The sequence below is a fragment of the Leptodactylus fuscus genome, chromosome 11 (genome assembly GCF_031893055.1).
Source record: "Leptodactylus fuscus isolate aLepFus1 chromosome 11, aLepFus1.hap2, whole genome shotgun sequence".
NCBI lineage: Eukaryota > Metazoa > Chordata > Amphibia > Anura > Leptodactylidae > Leptodactylus > Leptodactylus fuscus.
In genome coordinates, this window is record NC_134275.1 from 22,022,411 (window position 1) to 22,044,328 (window position 21,918).

General features: G+C 42.9%; 1 protein-coding gene across 1 annotated transcript in view; it reads right to left on the reverse strand.

The window, feature by feature from the left end:
• Positions 1–580: 580 nt before the first annotated feature.
• Positions 581–21,918, reverse strand: part of ARL13A (ARF like GTPase 13A) — a 44,260-nt gene continuing 22,922 nt past the window's right edge. The window contains exons 4-10 of the mRNA XM_075259026.1: positions 20,993–21,242; positions 17,902–18,007; positions 11,910–12,094; positions 9,155–9,269; positions 6,745–6,967; positions 4,766–4,864; positions 581–779 (exon numbers count right to left, since the gene is read on the reverse strand). Coding sequence (XP_075115127.1) covers positions 682–779; positions 4,766–4,864; positions 6,745–6,967; positions 9,155–9,269; positions 11,910–12,094; positions 17,902–18,007; positions 20,993–21,242 — 1,076 coding nt within the window. The 3' untranslated portion in view covers positions 581–681. The remainder of the gene's footprint in view (positions 780–4,765; positions 4,865–6,744; positions 6,968–9,154; positions 9,270–11,909; positions 12,095–17,901; positions 18,008–20,992; positions 21,243–21,918) is intronic.

Here is a 21,918-nt window from a genome sequence, read left to right on the forward strand (position 1 = left end):
AATGTCTTATACGAGCCTGCCAATGCTTTTCTGTGAGAGAGATAGATGAGCAGATTCTTCTCTACTTACTGTGTGCAGTCTATGGCAGACATCAGAGCAGTCAGTGTGGAAGAATCCCAATAAAAGAAATAATCCTGCGGCATTTACCAGTTAAGATGATCCTTTATTTTTACATCAGACACATATCATTCAGGGGACCTGAGGAGCATAGAGTACATAAGTGATGGCCATTTTGTGCTTACTAGCACATCATCTAGGCCTCTCATGCACATAGATGTGAGCACGCTTAAATCCTGTATGCTCAGGTCAAAAGTTCCTCAAATTGGTACCATATTAACAAATAGTAACATAAACAATCCAGATAATAAAAAAAACATTATATGCAATAGTATTATAGCACATTGTTACACATCATTATTATTATTTACAGGAGGGGTCAGTAGCCTTTGGCATTCTAGTTATTGTGAAACGTCAACAACCAGGATTCTACACTTTCACTTCTTTACAAATTCCATGAACAGCTTAGCAAACGTGCATGCTGGGAGTTGTGGTTTCACAACAGCCAGAGTGCCAAAGGAATGGACTCAAATCATTCTGGTCATTGAGCACCAAACCCTGTTTGTGGTGCACAATTCTATAAAAATAACTTGATACACCAATATGCTTGGCCCATGGATTTTCTTATTGCAGAGGGCTGACTTCTCGGTCACCACGAGATGGTCTGGTTTTCTGTTGTTCTTGTTTCAACTTAAGGGCTTGCATAGCTTTTCGGTAAAGATCTGTCAGAAAAAGGAATTAGCGTTGCAGGGTTAAAAATGTTTCATTGCAATCTTATTCTACATGTTAAAGGGGATTTCTATCTTGAAGGGATCACAGCATTAAGGTGGATATTTGTATCCTCTTCATTTTATACCGACACAGCACTATATGTAGTGTAGAGACTTTGGGTATTACAAATTAATCCTATTCACTTGACAAGTGAACATAATGTCACTGACCTAAAGATAAGGCTGTAGTGCTTGGCCGAGCCCTAATGCTGCTCAAACAGTTGTTCAGCTTTCCTCAATGTAACGCTGTGTGGACACACCTTAAACATTGGGCTCCTCTACACAAAGAGGTACATAGATGGTCTGGGGGTGGATTCTGCAGTGAAGCCCCCAAAGTCTAAAGTGTGTATTTGGTAAGTGACTTTCAGGGGGTGGTATTACTTGGCAATTGCTCTTTGTGGGCCAGCCATATGTAGCAGATAGGAGATATCAGGAAACGCATGGCACCTTATGACTTAGAAGAAGATGAAGGGAGAGAACATACGTGGCATAGAGGCTTGTGGATCTGGAGGAGATCCCTGCTGCTGCACACTGGTGACAGTATGGTGAGGGGGCATTCACACTTACGCCAGTGTCCGCTCGCCGTGTTTTCGTCCTTGCCGGCAGTCAGTTTAAAAACCTATTCATTTGAATGGGTTTTTAAAGCAAACTGCCTGAGTCCGTATGCAGCCTGTCCGTGGGGAAACCGTTTTTTATTATACGGACACAAAGTTGGACATGCAGAACACATGCGCAATTGTGAACACCCCCTGAGCTGTTGGTGGAGACCTTGCAACACCCCTGGTTTGTGTGGAGAATGGTGTCCAGTGTAGGGAATCAGTCCTGCGTGAGTGGTCAAAGATGGTTCATGGTTGATAGAAGACATCCAATGGTGAAGGTGCTCTGCCACCATTGAGGCCAAAATTGTGGGATCACTGCCAGTGGCTTTACCTGAAGATGCAACTATCATAAACCTGAAGATGCAACTGATGACCAAGAGTGAGATATTTGACACGTCAGTTACTAAAGACTTCAGCTTTGGCTGTAGCAAGATGACTGCCACAGATTTTACTGATATTGTGTTATGAATTTGTAGAGCCCCTGAGGTACCACAACAATGGTAATTCCCAACAAGTGACCCCGTTTTGGAAACTATACCCTTCAATCAATTTATAAGGGGATATGCTGTGCGTTTTGACCTAATATCTATTCAGCGAATTTATCAACACTGGGACTTGGAAATTAAAAATGTATAGCTTTATTTTCACAAGGCCTTACAGGAGAAAAGCATCCACCAATTTGTTACACATTTTATCCTGAATACAGCACTACCCCATATGTGGTTGTAAACTGCTGTATAGGTACGTGGCAGGGCTTGGGACCGAGGGGAAATTTTGCCTGCATAGTTTTCGGGTGCTATGTATCATTTGCAGAGTCCCTAAAATACCTCAAGAGAAAAACACCAAATTTACCCCATTGTAGAAACTACACACAAGGAATTTCTTATAGGATATAGTGATCATTTTGAGCCAAAGAGTGTTTGCCAAAAATTAAAGTGCTATGTAAACATTTTAAATATAATAGGTATCTCTGAAGCAAATTTTAGAAGTCGCAGGAACTGGCTGAAAATACAGAGCAGTACAACAAGCTGTTTAAAATTCACACTGTGCAGAGAAATAGATCCCGGGCACCTAGATATCTTCACCAGCGCCAGCCACTAAGCCAGATGGACATGCTCAATTTGGGGCCCACAGAAACTGGTTTAAAAATAAACGCTCCACAAACTGATGACAGAAGCCACAATAAACTTACAAGACAGATCAAAACCAGGGGGATGAATTAGAAGTTGGAAAGTGTCTAAGTCAAAGGTCAGTCCAAGAGGTACCGTATATACTCGAGTATAAGCCGAATTTTTCAGCCCAGTTTTTGTGCTGAAAAAGCCCCCCTCGGCTTATACTCGAGTCAGCAAAAAAAAAAAAAAAAAAAAAATTTTTTTTTTTTTTTTTGGAGGGAGGGTCTATGATCAGCCACAATATTAATGTATAGAATCTCCCATAAAATAGTGCAAAAGAAAAAAAAAAGAAGATTTTAAAAACATAAAAGTTCTAAAACACTCCTTTTCCTAGAATACATACAAAAGTAGAAAATGACTGTGAAACACATACACATTAGGTATCCCTGTGTCTGACAGTGCCCGGTCTACTGAATATAGGGGATCTGCAGTACTCCTCTTCTGTCAGGAAGGTGTTAATAGGAGCACTGCAGATCCCCTATATACAGCCAGACTGAATTCCAAGTGGGGGGAAGAAAAAACCCAGTCCTCAAGCTCAGGGAAGGGGCAGACAGACAACCAAAACACCCCCTCCCCTTTCCCAGCATCTACTGCACCCAAAAACTATGGCCATTTTAATATTTGAAATTTTCCAGTAGCTGCTGCATTTCCCCCCCTCAGCTTATACTCGAGTCAATAAGTTTTCCCAGTTTTTTGTGGTAAAATTAGGGGGTCGGCTTATATTCGGGTCGGCTTATACTCGAGTATATACGATAATATCAAAGCCAAAATCAGAAGACAAGAGGATTTCCAGCAACAATATTAGAACAGTCCAATGCAAACGGGGTAAGCAAGCCTTACTAAAGTACAACTAAATAGCAGGCACCTGGATGAGCAGGAACAGGGTTTAAATATCAAATATCATATATTAAAGATCAGCATGAGAGAGACCTGAACACTGCAGAAGCCTCACAGGTTGGTATGATAACCTGAAAGCAACAGCAGCTAAACTGAGAGCAGATGATTTGGTTTTTGGATGCCATGCCATGTTTGCAAAGCCCCAGGTCCCAGTAAAGTGGAATACCCATTAAAGTGATTCCATTTTCAAAACAGCACCCCTCAAAGAATTTTTCAAGGGGTTCAGCGAGAATTAGTTTTCCAGATGTGAATGCACTGGGGATGGGGATGCTGTGTAGAGTACATTGGGTACACTAAATTGCCTACTATTTTCACAGTAGCGCCTAGGACTGGGGTAGCATTCTAAGTAGTCAGTAACACGGCTGCACCTCTAATGAGGCGAGGTGAGGTGGGTGCCACAGGCGGCACTTTTGGAGGGGGCGGCAGCCGAGGTAAATTGACTATTTTTTAACTTTTTTTTTCTAAACTAGCCCAGAACAGGACCACTCTGAAAACAAACTGAGCACCCTATCCTGGGCTGGCTTAGACCTCTGTGTCTCAGCTCCTGAGGCGTCATCACACCTACTACACTGAGATGCAGACATCTTTTTGCCGGGTGAAAGGAGGAGGCAGCAGCAGTAAGGTAGGTAAGTTTGCTTTAAATGAGTTCACAATGCAGAAAAAATAAAACCTGTATCTCTAGCACCACCTGTTGGAAAGTATCAGCTATGTAAGGAAATGTATGATTTACAAACCTTGCAACATGACTTGGGATATAGGTCAAAAGCAGAAAATATCTTCCAAAAGAAAACAACACCCATTCACAGCAGTTTCAGGGTTTCTTATTCCTTGTCAGTGCAGAGCAGGGGACTGGTTGAGAAGCCATGGACATGGGTCAAGAGGATACTTTGCATAGGGAGGATTCTGTGTAATTTGCACATATATTTAAAGAGTTCCAACAGGTTCTAACAAAGAGAACTAATTTCCATAAATTTTCCTAAACGTCCTATGGGATGAAGCATTACCTCTAAGACCGCAAGCACACGGGAAAATCCTGGACAGAAAACCGGTTCATATATTGATCAGATTTCCCCTGCTGCAGGACCTGCCATTGCCAATAAAGAGAACTGTTGATTTTTAGTTCTTCTCTCCAAAAATATAAAGCGGTCAACAACACCTGGAATATGGAACTGCAGAATTCAGGTAATAAATATGGAGGTTTGTTTTGGTGTGTACCCTTGCTATGTTACAGGTGGAAATAGGTTAACCCCAAAAAGTCCTTTGAACTTACCAAAAGTATTTTCCATATCCCCAGTACAGGCTCCAACTTCCAGGGATTTTATTTGTTTTTTTGGAACAGGTTTCTTCTTTTTTCTTCTTTTTTTGGAACCTGTGTCAGTAAGCACAATATTATTCTCTGTAGTCTTCAGCAAATCTTATGTAGAGCTCACAATGTACATTCTTTCCCTAGCAGTATGTCTTTGGAATATGGGATGGAAATCAAACACGGGGAGAACATACATACTCCTTGCAGATGGTTTTTTGCCCTTGGTGGGATTTGAACACCAGGACTCCAGCGCTGCAAGGCTACAGTGCTAACCACTGAGCCTCCGTGTGGCCCCCAACTACTTTTCTCTTAAATACTCTTTAGATTGACTACATTTCTATAAGTACTGTGGGGAATCGCTCAGATGCTCGGTAGCAGTGCAGGAAACAGGGACACAGAACTGGGTTACACTCAAGTTCAGCATTTATTTCACTTGAGGTGCACAAACTGCCTTTGCAAAGCTACAAAAAAACAAAACAAAAGCCTTCTCAGATGAGAACTAACTAAACATAAAAAAATGTTCCCTCACTATACAGGAGCCTGGCTGCCAGACTCTTGCTCTGGTGACAACAACTGGTGGCACAGTACCTGCTTTTTATGTTCTGTTTGGACAGGTCAGCTCTGTCAGTGCAGTGTCACAGCTCCTAGCACTACAGACAACCTAATATTAGGGCTTAATTACCCAGCTGACCTCCCTGGTGTGGGTCTTTACCAAACACCCTTTAGCTGCCTGGCTGGAACATACCTGTCCTGCCACACCACACCCTTCACTTTCTCATAGTACATATATTTTGTGTTTGTACATGAGGAGTGATAAAACTTCTAGTCATTGTGAGAAGGTGACAGGCAGAGTGCTGGTGTCACGGTATATCTCCCCCAGAATCCTGACATATGTGTGGTCCAGGGTGGGTCCTGGGCTCATTACTGGGCCATAAAAGACTGCAGAGCTTGCACTTCAGGGCAGATCCTGGGACCGAGAGGAGGTGCCTGGGTCTGTCCCGAAACACTGTGATTCTGGTAAGACTGTATTGAGCTCTTTTTGCAGATTCATGTGGTTTGTAATAAGCCACCCATACAGTTAGTACTTACTGTTTAGTTAATGCTCAGACGAGCAGGGTTTTGTTGCTCATTTTTTGCCTGTAGGCTGCATTTTATTTTGTTTATTTTTGTACTGAAGCGAAGGTTTATTTATTTTGCAGTTTCTTTCTACATAAACCTCTTTGCACCAGATTTTGTGTCCCTGTCTCTGACTGGTTGGGTTTGCACCGAGCTACCTTTCCTAAATCACTTATTTTCTGCAGTTTTAAGTAGTTCTTCCCTCTGAATGCTATATCTGGAGACAATAGTTCTCTCTGGGCTGATGATTGGAGACTAGATGCCATATACAAGATAATCTGTGCCATAACTCTCTCTCACTCGAAACACCCTAGGACCATGCAGGACATATACAGAGAAGTACTGATGTGTAAAGTGTTTAGGTGGTTATTGAAAACTTGTATTTTGCTGCAGCATCAGACTAAGCCTGCCTTTCTTTCTTTTCACTTCTCCCCTCTCCATAGACTATAGATATGAATAATCTGATTCGTGTTCAGTACATCTTAAGATGGATAGAGCAGTGATTTTCAGAGTGAAAGTCAGTTCAGCAGAGGCAAGGGGAAGAAGAAAACAGCCAGAAATATTACAAAGTGTCTTATCACCACCGGCATTAAGCAAAGTTTGTTGAAAGTCAGTGGCTACTTAAGATAATTCCTGTATATTCACAACTAAACAGTAGAACAGCAGATTGTTATCAGCACTTTCATCCATCTGAAGATGTTCTTGTGGATATAAAATCTGTGATATTCCTCCTCCTATTACATGCTGTAATAAAGTCTCCTGTAACGCTGCATAATAACTGGTAGGAGTAATAAATATGCAGATCATTATTAAATGTGTTATCTTACCTTCTCCAGTTGCCTGTGGATTATTCTGTGTATCTGGCATGATCACAGCTCTGTGTCCCAGAGTATGGCAGGCCTGAGCTCCACTGGATGGCGCCGCTTTCACTTCCACTCGGTGCTCACTTTCCACACTATGATTTACTTTCAGAACCTGAGATTGTGCAGTTTCTGTAACTTTTACCTTCCTCTTTCTTTTTTTGTTCACACTGCGTAGACTGTGTCCAGACTATTAAAACATTACAAAAAGATAGGGCCGGATGAGAAGATACAGAGATACAGTGTGGAAGCAAAAAAAAATAAAATTAGGCCTTATTCACGAGTTTTACCAGTTCAATTTAGTGTTTCTCAATGAAGAAACACAGAAGTGTATGGAGTTATGAATTATTTTTAGGCAATCCTTCATGGGAATTGTTTGCTTACTAGATGGTTAAATAAAATGCTCTGCATGAAAAATAATTCTCCATGAAAAATAGCATTACCTCTCCTGACGCTAGGTTCACACTACCACCCGGAGTCCGTTCTCAGCTTTCCGTCTTCTGCATGCATGTTTCCGTTTTTTAGGTCCCCAAGCTGACACGAAGAATGGAGGCCTGAATGCTAGCAGGGGAGTAGCATACCAGCCAGGGACAGAAATAGACTTGACAGGCTGATTAGAAGGGCCAGCTCTGTTCTGGGGAGCCCCCTGGACCCAGTACAGGTGATGGGTGACAGAAGGATACTGTCTGTGGTGACCTCCATGCGGGAGAATAAATCCCATCCCATCTATGAGACCGTGATAGCACTGGGCAGTACTGCCAGTGACCGACCCCAAGTGTGAGCAGGAGCTATCACAGGTCCTTCCTCACAACCGCGGTCAGGCTGTATAATCAACATCAGGCTAAGCGAACATCACTCCACACAGAGAACTAAATGATCCTGAAGTCTTATTTTTCTTTAGCTGCTATGACTTGTAGAATTTTGTCCTATCTGCTATTGTGAGCTCATGTGTGTCTCCTTCTGTAATATATTACTGTAATTCTCCTGTATCTGTATTATTATACTGCTGTAACACACTGAAATTTCCCCATGGTGGGACTATTAAAGGATTATATTATCTTATCTTATCTTATCTAGTGTGAACCTAGTGTTATTCTGTATGTAAACCACCTGCAATGTTAATGATTGCCACTAGATGGTACCTCAGCACCAATGTTTACATAAAAGGCTGATTGGATGAACTTAGTGAGTATGGTAAGTAGTGTTTTCTACACTCAGGGCCAAAAAAAAAACTTGATCTATTTGCACCAGTTTGCAGTCTTTGCTTTTCTTCCAGCAAAGAAACTGATTCCACCTCTGATGCAAATATTCTAGTGTAAAAGCAGTAGCAAATAAATGCACAGATTACAATTCTGTCACTGTAAGCCACACTTGTGAATGATGTTGTGAGTAACCAGGACAATACGGTGTGACATTGAAACTGAGAGTCTTAAATTATAAGAGCCTGTATACATGCAATAAGTAAGTAGCCCCAGGTGGAATTCCCTGGTCAGCAGTAGATTGTGTATTGGCCCAGTGTCTTCCTTCCTGCCATCGCTCTCCTGAGTCCTGTGCTGCTGCTCTCATGTACATGTAAGTGTATCGTCATCACAAGTTTCTTAAGACCCTTATCCATCCTCAAGTGTCATATGAACAATAAGGTCCTATAGGTGCCAGTTAGCTGCCCAGGTGTCAGATGTTACTTCTGTGTCTGGCTTTGGGTGACTCTTCTGTAGATTCACAGGACTTATTTCTCTTCTTTTACTACCTAGATCGCTGATCATACCTCCCTGCATTGGACATCATAAGCCAAAGTCTGAATAGTTTAGCCCAGACCTATAAGCCTAGTCCATTACTGTATTCACCTTTATCTGCGCCCTGATTTGAAATTGCTACCTGTCGCCTGGAACAGCGGGACAGCACCCAAAATACAGGACTGTTCCATTCGATCTGGGTCAGTTGAAGTTGTCCCATTATCATAGAGCCCAATGCGGATGCACCTTATGGTTATAGTGGCCCTGCCTTAATAAGTGACAAATCATACTACACAAATTATTACAACCATTTGTAAACAATTTTTAAAGATTAGAAAACTTCTTAAACCAGCGTCCACCTGTCTGGCATCTATCTGTATCTGTCGTTGTTATTCTCTATATCCTAAACTTCTGTATTATGCTGTTGTAACATACAACAAAAATCTACCACTATACAGTATATCATATGAAGAGCATTACTGCTCACCCACTGCACACAAGACGTGTAAAATCTGGAGAATACAGTTGAATCCTGTTATTCTGTTATGTTTACCAAGGCTGAATCCGTCCGGGCCATTACCTAGAATTGCATACAACGTTACAGTTATGTAAGTGCTATTTGTACAATTCGTATATAGTTATACCTGTGACAAGATGTTATGAATAGGCTTTAGGGGCTTATTCTTGGCACCGGGAAATGATTTGTATTCCACCAGGTCTGTAATGCTGCTATGAGGCAAGTCCCATGCCAACAGATCACTGCAAAGCAAATAAAAGGCCAGTTATGCAGCAATCTCCCATTTCTAGGGCTATTGTCATAAATTACTAATCTGAGAATAATTTATATAAGGTTACAATAAAAAAAAAAAAGTAAGGTAGAGGGTCTGATAGGTCTGGACCCCTCACCCCTTATCCAGAGCACCAAAAGATTTTTTTTATTTTGGTACTGGTACTAGTAAGTAAGCGGCTCAGGGATTTAGGGCCAAACCCTGACAAGTGCCCGGCTCCAGGCTTAAAAACTGTGATGGTGCCGAGAGTGGTTATATCTCCCTGGACCACCATGTACACCTGAATGCACAGGCCACAAACTCTGCCTTATGCCTACAGAACCATCCCTCCTCATTATATACAGTGCTGTGTCTTATCATTATATAGTGTCCTTATTATATACAGCATTCTTATAATTATATACAGTGCTGTGTCTTATCATTATATAGTGTCCTATTATTATAGTGTTTTCCTTACTATATACATCATTCTTATAACTATATACATTACCCTGCTTGTTACTATATACAGTGCTGTGTCTAATCATTATATAGTGTCCTATTTATTATTATATAGTGTTTTCCTTACTATATACATCATTCTTATAACTATATACATTACCCTGCTTGTTACTATATCCAGTGCTGTGTCTTATCATTATATAGTACCCTTCTTATTATTATATACTGTCTTCCTTATATTATAGTTTTCTTCTTAGCATTGTATACATTGCACTGCTTATTATTATTTTATCTATCGCCCTAATTACATCCTCATTATTATTATTGTTATTATTATATACAATGGCCAAGATTTGCTAAGACGGATGTGCCTAAAAAAAGTGGCCAAAAATGCCCCTCAGTTCGATACACTTTCGGTTCACTGGGTATTCTCATCTGCTGCATCCTGATCGCCACTGTGGGCGGAGCAAGACGGGAATGTGGGCAAACCAGGACAATGGCGCCCCGGTACATCAGATCCACCAGAGACTTGGCTTGAGTTATTTTACAAATCTATGTCAGTTCCTGACAGGCACAGAACTGTAATGAGCGCGCCATTGTGCTCTTAGGAACTTTGAGTTCTGCAGAAATTCTTTTTGTAACCTTGGCCAGATCTGTGCCTTGCCACAGTTCGGTCTCTGAGCTCCTTGGGCAGTTCCTTTGACCTCCTGATTCTCATTTGCTGTGACATGCACTGTGAGCTGTGAGGTCTGACGCTAGGTTCACACCTGCATTCGGCACTCTGTTCTGTGGTTTCCGTCTTCTACATGCAAGACGGAAACCACAGACCGGATCCGGCCGTGATCGGCGGTGAGCGTTTTATGCTCTCCACCGCGAAACCGTTTTTTTAAATCCGGACACAGAGTACTGTATGTCCGACTCTGTGTCCGGATTAAAAAACCCGGTTTCACGGCAGAGAGCATAAAACGCTCACCGCTGCTCACGGCCAGACAGCTTTCTCACCCATTCAAATGAATGGGTGAGAAAGAGTCCTGCAGGTTTCTGTCTCCTGCCTCTGTTTTGTGCAGGAAACGGAAACCTGCAGAACAGACACCGGGCGCAGATGTGAACGAGCCCTTATATAGACAGGTGTGTGCCTTTCCTAATCAAGTCCAATTATTTTAATTAAACACAGCTGGACTCCAATGAAGGAGTAGAACCATCTCAAAGAGGATCAGAAGGAAATGGACAGCATGTGAGTTAAATATGAGTGTCACAGCAAAGGGTCTGAATACTTATGACCATGTGATATTTCAGTTTTTCTTTTTTACTACTTTTGCAAAAATGTCTCCATTTCTGTTTTTTATCTGCCAAGATGAGGTGCTGAGTGCACAGTAATGAGAAATAAAAGGAACTTTTGTAGCAAATAGCTGCAATGAAACAAAGAGTGAAAAATTGAAAGGGGTCTGAATACTTTCCGAACCCTCTGTATAGTGTTCTCCTATTAATGATATATATAGTGTAACTATCAGGCCTTATGTGGGACTTCTTGCATCCAGCCCAATAAGTTACAACCCTAAGTGTGACTGTTTCATTTTCTCAAAGATGATTGACCCGAGCCCAAGATGTTTTGGGGGGTTTTTTAAATGCAAAAAAATGTGAGCACCACTTTTCCTTACCCTATGAGTCAGACCATGTATTATGTGCCCACACCCCCATATGTCCCCCCCTCGACAATATATTGGACTCCTTCTTTTTTCTATGATTATGAATCCAGGAGAAAATGAATGGCAGTCTGCTCCAGCAGATGCAGTATTTCAGACTCAGGCTCTAGGGCCAGACTGCTTTCATACAGCTGTTCTGGGCCCAGGCTCTAGGGCAATAAAGGTCCGGCAGAATACACCTAAATTTGAAGGGTACTATGATCTATTTCCTAGGGATTATTGGAGGGCAGCCCCCAGACTCATTGCATCTAGTAGGCCTAAGGAACCTTAGTCCAACACTGAATCCACATCCATGTAATAGAGCAAAAGCAATTATTAGTGGATATGTGGAAGAACGGTGCACAGTAATCGTATGGCTATAAGCACAAGGAACACATCTTGTGTCATAACAGTTTCCTTTGACTGTATATTCTACGGCCTTGTTGTACAGTCTCTGTAAGGTCTATGCAATGATTGTTTCATATTACCTGTCATTCTGTGGCCTGACAGATGTCCTGGGGTGAAGACCTTCTTTCAGCTCTGCATTGTCTTGTAATATACGAGCGCTGATTGTAGAATAGCTGATGGCCACGGACCGCAAGACCCAACGCAGACCCTTTAGTATTGCCCAGTCATGGCTAGAATGAAAGTCTGTGCTTGCTGAACATGGCTCCTACATAATAAAAGCACCAGCAAAAATATTATGTCTGTCATTTAGTTCTAAAAATATGACATAGTATCTTTCCAAATGTCTTCTCGTATCTAAGATTTCTTACAATGAATAGTTTCATATGCGGAATATTAAAGAAGGGAAATCTGATTATGGTAAGTACATGATTTTTTTACTGCAACTACCGCTATTAGTACATCTGTCCTTAGACTAAAGGGGTCTTCCCAACATACAATTTTTTTAAAAACTCATTATAATACTATATATTAACCCCTTCCTGACATGGCAACTGCATGGGAGCTGGGTGGCCTCCATAGCCGCCGGGTGTCTGCTGTTTTTTACAGCAGAATCCTCTGCAGACTTTCTGTGAAAAGTACAGGAAGAACTACATTGCATTTCCGCTGCGGTTTTTTCTGCACTGCTACACAGGGCCTTAACCTTATTCTCGCTTCTACTGTTCCCCCATAAGCTGGATGTATTGTAGATAAAAATGCCAATACTTCACAACAATAGTCACAGTCAGTGGCGTAACTAGGAATAGTGCGACCCCGTGGCAAACTTTTGACATGGGCCACCCCCTCCGTTACCAATGGTGAAGACCCCAACTGAAACCTGCATTCCTGCCCGCTCTATTATGGCCCATAGTGGGCCCTGCACACAATATTATGCCCCATAGTGGCCCCTGCACACAGTATTATCCCCAATAGTGTCCCCTGCACACAGTATTATCCCCCATAGTGGCCCCTGCACACAGTATTATGCCCCATAGTGGCCCCTGCACACAGTATTATCCCCCATAGTGGCCCCAGCACACAGTATTATGCCCCATAGTGGCCCCTGTACACAGTATTATGCCCCATAGCGGCCCCTGCACACAGTATTATGCCCCATAATGGCCCCAGTACACAGTATTATGCCCCATAGTGGCCCCTGCACACACTATTATACCCCATTGTGGACACCAATGAACAATTATTATACTCTGGGGTTCTTTCAGACGCCAAAGTAATCGGAGACTGAGAAGGGACACCAACATAAAAAACACCTATCCCCAGGTGTGCTGCACTCCTCGGTGGTGTTGGCCATCTTCAATGACGTCTGGGACGTCACATGTCCCGGGCCGCAGACCCTGGTCAAGTGATGTCACGGACATCACTGAAGTAGGCCCGAAGCCTCCCAAGAGCGCGGAGAGGTAAGTAACACTGTTTCTAATGTTCCCTTACCTCTGAAAAGACCCCCGAGTATTATAATAGTGTTTGTGGGGTCCGCGGCGTCACATACCGATCCCGGCCCCTGCCAGGATCAGTAAGTAAATAGTAACGGCCTATTAAGATTTAAAAAACCACCGCCCGGGCCCTGTGGCAGCTGCTAAAGCCGCTAACCCAGTAGTTACGCCCCTGGTCACAGTCTACTATTAGTATAACACTTTGTCATATAATAATGACATGAGCAGATAATAGATTTTGTCGTATGTCCGTCTCACAGCGGGGTGAGGTAGGACATAGTGTATATGAGTTCTTGGATATTAGAGAGCTTAGATGAAGGGACAATCCCAGACAGCAGTTGTTGTTAAGGTTTTACTTCTCTTCTCTTCACACAGTCTCCACAGCTATCACATACAGTACATGAGTCTCTCATAACAGATATCACTGTATACTGGCAGTTGTACTTATCACTGGGAAAGATGGATGTCTCAATCAGTTCTGGCCTTCAGCTGCTCAGCTAAACTCCCTTCTGTTATCACTGTTCTGTTCTACAGTCCAGAGTTCCTAGCTTTGCTTCAGGACCAACATGGTGTCTCTCTTCCCTTTTCCTATTACTCTCCTGGATCACTGTCTCCCTCCCAGCACACCCTGCTGTGTCAGTGACCACTTCCTGTGTCTCTTGTTAGAGCTTTAACTCCACAGGTGCTGGATGATTTTACATCATGGCTGCAGTCTGTCTCTACCTGTCACACTCTCCCCCGCTAATTTCATGTCGTCCCTGACATTGGCCCAAAAATATGGCCTACGTATGGTTAATTTGGACCCTATTGGAACTGTCCTTACTCAAAGGTCAACACCCATTTTTCCCGATTGTAGGACGTCTCCCACATCCAGGATCCCAGTATCTAACTGGTGGATGTCTCCATTGTCCCTTCTACTGTCCTTAGTGAAGAGATGTGAGACAGTGTCCATAGTACTTCCTTTAACATTAACACATCAATGATAACCATAACCTGACTAAACATAACATTAACAATAACCTTTTTTTCATTCTTCAGCTGGAGCTCTTCCTCCGTCTTCAACCAGCTCTGAACAACTATCCTCAAAGTAGGTTGACTCTAATCACAATAACCAAACCAGTCTATTCATCACAGTTAAAGTCATCAGTAAAGTAGATTGTTGGTAGATACCACTCTGGTCGGTTTACCTGATCCTTAGGTGTCCACACCTTTCTGAACTGGACAGTTCTTGGTACTTCTCTTGGTTCTCCTAGAGTGTCATACGTCAGGATCACCGGTTTTCTTACTTCTCTACTTGATGCTTTCCTGCTGGGTAGTTCTCTTGATGATTCAGTCCTAGTAGCTTCAATGGACTCTGGTTCCATGTCGCTTGTTAGTTCATTCTCTGATGTGTTTGGAACTGCATCTGTAGGTCCTCGCTCTTCCATTGGACAACCTATTTCTGCATCTTCTAGGGGTTCCTCTGCTAGATATGGTAAACGAGGTGGCTATAGCATCTATTAACGGTGTCAAGGAATTAGTTCGCTGAATGACCTCATTGATCACATTGTACCCAAGGATCGGTTCTTCAGCCACCTTTGGATCACTTGTGACTAGAAAGGATACGAGTAACTCAATAGCATTGTTCCTCTTAGCTTTCAGCTGAAACATCACTTCCACCCAACCTAGAAAAGGAATTTCAGTTTGGTTCACCGCTCGACCACAGAGTTCTACCGGACCCATGAGTTCTGCAACTGGATGAAGACAAGTTTGCGGCAAATGACTCCTTCTCCAATCTTCATTTATAATGCTGGCTTGAGCTCCTGTGTCCCACAAAGCTTTCACTAGGAGTCCATTTAGCTTACATTGAATCAAGCACTTCTCACCAACTAGGCTAATGAGTCTGTCTTCACTACCTGAGAACCGTCCTTGGTTCTGGGGATGCCTGATCAGACTATCACACTGATCGCCGAGTGGTTGATGCCCCTGTCCGCCTTGCTGTAACTGTTGGAGACGATCACACACCTGCGGATAAGACTGATACAACTTCTGTATATCTGAAGCTGTTCTGGGGAGGGGTGGTGTTTGTGTTTGGGACTTCATCTGCTTAGAGGTTACCAGCCGCCCCGCACCAGCAACCTTTTGTCTTTTAAACTCTGGGATCGTGACTTTGGACATTCACTGGCATAATGCCCTTCTTCACCACACCCCCAACCGGCACTTCGATTTGACACTCGACATGCTTCACAAGTAGGTCGTCTTCTGTTCTGAAAACCCCCTCCAGATCTGATTGGTCTTGGCTCTGATTTAGCGCAAATCAACTTTTTCACTTCCGCTAATTCAGCTCGCAGTTCCCCAAATGCTTTCTCCCAATTAGTGTCGGCTGTTCTCTCTGTCAAAGATGATTTGGTGTGCACCACATGTGTAGGAGAATCTTCTCGCCTACCTTCCGGCTGATCGTTAGGCATATTCATTTTCAGCTGGCCCAGCTTGGTCATTTTAGTTATAGAGCCCTTCTTTAATTTTTGTTCACTCTCAGACTCCAAGCTAGCTGCCTCGTTCATTTTCTCAATAAGGGTTTCATCTGGAATATTAGGATCTTCCAGGTACTGCTTCATTTGCAACTTTATGTCTTTACTTATTAACCCGGTTCCTAAAGATCTCAAAAACTTCTTCTGTACTAGTCCTGCATCAAACCTTTCCTCTGCATTTACTTCGCTGGATGCAAACAACAGCTTGTCTTTGAGTTCTATGGCTCTGAACAAGAAGCTTTGAGGAGATTCCTTGGTATCTTGAGAGATGTTGATGAGTCTATGGAACAGCTCTGAGGTGCTTTCTTCTTTGTAGTGCCCTTTTAAGATAATTTTCAGTTGTGGTAAGGTCAAGTGACTTTTCATTTCTAGCATGTTCCGCAAGTTCAGTCCTGGGCTGATAGCTTTTACCACTGCCTCGATAATTTCTTCCGGCAGATAGCCTTTCTGCAATCCTGCCTCTATCTGGTGCATCAGGTTTGTGTAAGACAGTTTCTCTTTTTGTTCACGTTCTCCAATCTGTCCCAGGATCTTGAAATCTTTCCTGATGGTGATTTGTGATGCTAGAGAGGTCTGTTGTCTTGACTTCCCTAACCTGGGTGGGCTACAAGTTCTGCTGGGTTCTGCTGCTTGTTCAGGGGTTTTGGTAGATTCTTGCACAGCTCTCTTCAATGCTACCAATTGCTCTTTCAATTCCTGCAGCTCAGTCTGTGGGAGGGATTTCTCACTCTCAGTGTCTTGTACAGCCTCTTTATACCCCGGTGTCAAGCTGGTGATGAACTTCATTAAATCATTAAGGAATGTGCACAAGACATCCTCCTCACTATCCCCTAGCTCATCCATCTGCTTGTTGATGGCTGTTAAGAGCTGTCTGTGGTTGCATGTCTTAGAGACCTGTTCTTCTGACACCTTCACATGTGCAGCTACAGCACCCAGTTCCTCATAAGTCAATTGAAGGAGCAACTTACTGATGCGGTTAAGCCGTGTCTCAACATCCATAGCTGTCTGTTTGATACTGTGTCTTTAATTGTTGTGGCAGTCTTTACCCAGAATCCCACTGCTGGCAGTCTGATCTTGTCTCTAAATATCCCCGTACGGGCCACCAATGTCGTATGTCCGTCTCACAGCGGGGCGAGGTAGGACATAGTGTATATGAGTTCTTGGATATTAGAGAGCTTAGATGAAGGGACAATCCCAGACAGCAGTTGTTGTTAAGGTTTTACTTCTCTTCTCTTCACACAGTCTCCACAGCTATCACATACAGTACATGAGTCTTTCGTAACAGATATCACTGTATACTGGCAGTTGTACTTATCACTGGGAAAGATGGATGTCTCAATCAGTTCTGGCCTTCAGCTGCTCAGCTAAACTCCCTTCTGTTATCACTGTTCTGTTCTACAGTCCCGAGTTTCCAGCTTTGCTTCAGGACCAACATGGTGTCTCTCTTCCCTTTTCCTATTACTCCCCTGGATCACTGTCTCCCTCCCAGCACACCCTGCTGTGTCAGTGACCACTTCCTGTGTCTCTTGCTAGAGCTTTAACTCTACAGGTGCTGGATGATTTTACATCATGGCTGCAGTCTGTCTCTACCTGTCACAATTTGTTACTTCATAAATGTCCTACATTTCGTGACAAAAAGTTTTGAGACTGGCACAAATTTTGTTTTCCACCAAGTTTGCTGCTTCAGTGTTCTTCGATCTTCTCGTTTCTATGGTATAGCGAAGTACAATTATTCGTATTTCATGAGTTTTTAAACTTTTATTGACAAATCCATCAAGTTTATGTAAAGACTCAATATTTACAACGCTGACCCTCGTCTTTTGAGACTTCTGCAATTCGTCCGGGCGTACGGGATATCAGCTCCTGGGCCAAATCCTGACATAAAAACATCTGACTCAAAGATCTAAAAACACTGAAGCAGCAAGCTTTGTGAAAGCCAAAACTGGTGTCAGTCTCGAGACGTCTGCCCACGAGCGTATTTTATAGACCCATATAATTTCCTGGTAACTTCTACTAATTGTAAAGCTTATGATACAATATATTACGTCCATAAAATACCGGGCGGTATAACTTACAATTCTGCAAAGGGTCTTATTTTCATTCACCAGTTTTTCTAAAGACAGCAACTCAATGATTTCACTGGGGAGAAGTGCTGAGGCTCGGTCCTGTTTATTTGCCAGTCTGAAAGAGATGATACATCTAGAATGAGTATTGATAGATTATAGTTTTATTGCAGTAGGTATAGTCTACAGAATCAGTTTTATGTTCTAATAATTTCATCACTAAGGATCAATATACACATTCCGCTATACGCTGCCAGGTATCATATAGAAAGTATTTGTCACTTCTGCTTCCCTTGTCTACAGAATGCGGGTTAGCATTAACAGCTTATTCTTTATGGCTGAGGCATGGCAGGATTGGGGGGAGGGGAGGCAATTGTGGTGCAGATTCAGCATTGTAGTTCTAAAGCAGTTTACAATGGAGTTTGCAACCCTAGGCACACATTTAAGTATGCAGTGTCTTGGCTCATGCTTAGCAATACATAGGGCCAGGTTCACAGCAAACCCATGACAAAATCCGAATGCAGATTTATTGTGGATTTACTGAGAATCTGCGGCATACTTTCAGGTGGGAATAATCTGCCATGCCTGTTCCTGGCCTATGAGTCTATATTCAGAGAAAAGTGTCGTTTAGGCTAAGGCCGCAACAAAACAGCGCTGCGGGAAAAGCAGCAGCGGCAACGCATCGTTGTTTTTCCTGCAGCACTTTGCACAGAAAGTTCACCGAGGTTACCTTTGTACACTTTCTTCTTCAATTATACCTATAGGGAAACTGCCAGCATTTCTGTAGGTATAGCTGACATGCTGAGATTTCCAAAACCAATACAATTTTGGAACTCGCAGCATCTCTGCTGCATGTATTTTACCGCAAAGTGGGAATCGGGATTTGCTAGAATACCATCTACATGGAGTGACGGTAAAAGCCACATTTACGCCATGTGGGGCCCAGCCTTACTCTATGCAAGAAAAGAGGCAAATATTAGGGTCTGGTCAAAGTTGTGACTATATTCTGGGGTATGAATTAATCTGGTGGTCTGATCTGAGATCTGTATTAATTTTGGAGTCTGTGCTGAGGTCTGAGTGTTCCAAGACATTTTTGTTATTATTTTATACTGATGCTAGTGGCTCAATAAACATAACACAAGTAGTCACTTGTTCCCCGACGTTGTCTCTAATAGTGGCGGATAAATTCATATGTATACAGGTCTCACAGCTGCAGCCTATCACAGGCTTCAGTAGTCACCCCTTCATATATGGTACATGAGAGCTTTGTGTGCCGATTGTGAAGGGGTCACCGCTGAGGCCTGTGATTGGCTGCAGAGGAACCTCATACAAACTGGACATTACTGATGACGTCAGCCAGGGGACCTTTATACAAGGCTACCGCTACTAGAATCAGAGACTTTGAGAGAGGTGAGTACTGTCTGTTAGACAGACCCACTAGTAGAAATTTTAAATAATAAAACAAGCACCCCTTTAAGGGCCTGGACCAAGGTCTGAAATAAGTTTATGGTCTGTTCCAGGTTTATTTGGCTCAGGTTTAAGGGCTGAGACATTGCGGAAATGCGGCTTTTTTTTCTTTGCTGCGTTTTTGTTTTTTTTTTAAACCAAAGTCAGGAGTGAATTGAGCAGAAATGAGAAGTATAAGAACTTCCTAGATATTTCCCATTCCTTTTGTCACCATTCTTGGAACGCAACAAAATGTGCAACAAAAAAAAAGCTGCATTTCTGCAACGTGGGGCCTTAGAGATGGAGATAATGAGAGTGAGTCTGTATGTAATTGCTATGTATTCTATCAGTGATCAGTGGTGTACTCTCTAGTATAGTCTGGGGTATATACTGCAGGCCATGTTGTTATATTCAGTATTACTGATTACATTTGTATAACTATAGTGTACACTTGTCCCTGACTGAAAGTGCAGGCGCTTACCTGGCTAACTGTATGGACCGCCATTTCTATGCTTCACTTATATCTTCCTTTCCTCTGTTCGCACTGTGGCTTATATACAGAGGTAAATGGGATTTTCCATAGCTATAATATTAATGACCTTAGCAGTGGCGTAACTACCGCCATAGCAGCAGAGGCAGCTGCCACAGGGCCCAGGACATTAGGGGCCCGATGACAGCCGCTACCGCTGCTATCATTATACTCGGGGGTCTTTTCGGACCCCCGAGTATAATGATTGGCGGACCGGGAGAGGTAAGAAACATAAAAAACACTGTTACTTACCTCTCCACGATCCTGCCCGGCCTCCTTACTAGTTGTCTGATGTCACATGAACCCAGCCTGCGTCCCGGGTCATGTGACGTCCAACGTCATTGAAAAAGGACGGCAGCGGAAGCCGACAGCGTAGGAGCCGGGGGACAGGTAAGTCAAACAGTAATTTTTTATGTTTTTATTCCCCGATTATTCTCCAATTATTATACTCTGGGGTCTGTAAAAACCCCAGAGTATAATAATTGTTTATGGGTGTCCACAGTGGGGCATAATACTATGTGCAGGGGCCACTATGGGGGATAATACTGTGTGTAGGGGCCACTATGGGCTAGAATAATGTGTGCAGGGTCCACTATTGGGGATAATACTGTGTGCACGGGCCATTATGGGGGATAATACTGTGTGCAGGGGCCACTATTGGGGATAATACTGTGTGCAGGGGCCACTATGGGGGATAATACTGTGTGCAGGGGCCACTATTGGGGATAATACTGTTTGCAGGGGCCACTATCGGGGATAATACTGTGTGCAGGGGCCACTAAGGGACATAATACTGTGTGCAGGGGCCACTATGGGGGATAATACTGTGTGAAGGGGCCACTATGGGGCATAATAGAACGCGCAGGAATGCGTAGGAGGGGGTCGGTTGAGGTCTTCGGCGTCAGTGTCAGTTGGGGGGGGCCATGTCAAAAGTTCACCACGGGGCTCCGCCATTTCTAGCTACGCCACTGGACCTTAGGATAGATCATCAATATCAGATCAGTGGCAGTCCGACTCCCGATTCAGGGCTGCATCTGGCATATACACAAAACCCCTTTAAGATAGAAGATGTCACATTGTTGACTTAATAACACATAATTTAAATGAAAGACTGGAACAAATACTCACATTAAAAGTGGTTTTCCGGTCACTTTTGGGTGTTTTAGGACAGTAGAGAGGACACCTGCGACTTCTTGTATACGTCCATGGTCAGTAGCATCCACGACGAAAACAAGAGCGTGTGCATGAGGATAATACAACCTCCAACTTGCCCTCATCTTGTGTCCACTGGGAAGCTCAAGAAGAGTGAGATCAAACTGGTCAAGGCGAAGCTCCGTTCTGAATGGGTTGGTGGATGAAGACATATGACATGGAGGACCTATTAAGAATATAAAGGAAACATCTGTATATTATATTACATATCAGCAAGGTTCATCTATCAATTATTTCATTGATTTCCAAAATGTCCTATTGGTTCCTGAATCCAGGAGTAATGTATTACTGTATGGTTGTGCCATAATATAGCTATGATACAAGATTACATCCCGCCGCCATAGTCGTCAGAGGTTTATTATTTGGTTATTAAATTTGGCTGCATATTGAAGGCTTTGTGGACACCTTGCTGTATCTGCAATGAATGGTGAGCAGTGAATTTACATAAAGGCCCTGCCAAACGATCGATGAGGAAACCTTTCTCCACAATGATGACAATTCAGGTTTACAGACCATAAATGGAAATCGCACTTCCAATGGCATGGAGATTAAAAAAATGGGGATTGTCTGCTCTATAAATAGAAATACGGGGAAAGAATTATGAAGACTGGCCTATCCAATGGCAGTCTTTTTAGCATTTTTTATGTATAATCGTTTTTTATTGAAATTTTTATAATGAAAGAACAAAGACAAACAAAGAAATTCGTAAACGGGGCACGCAGGCCCCAATCAGCGTATACAGCGACAAAAGATGAAGGGGGACACCCCCAACTGATAAGGCTCAAGAGAATATACTTAATGCTGATAAAGAAAATATAAACTGGCCACGTGGATCAGACAAT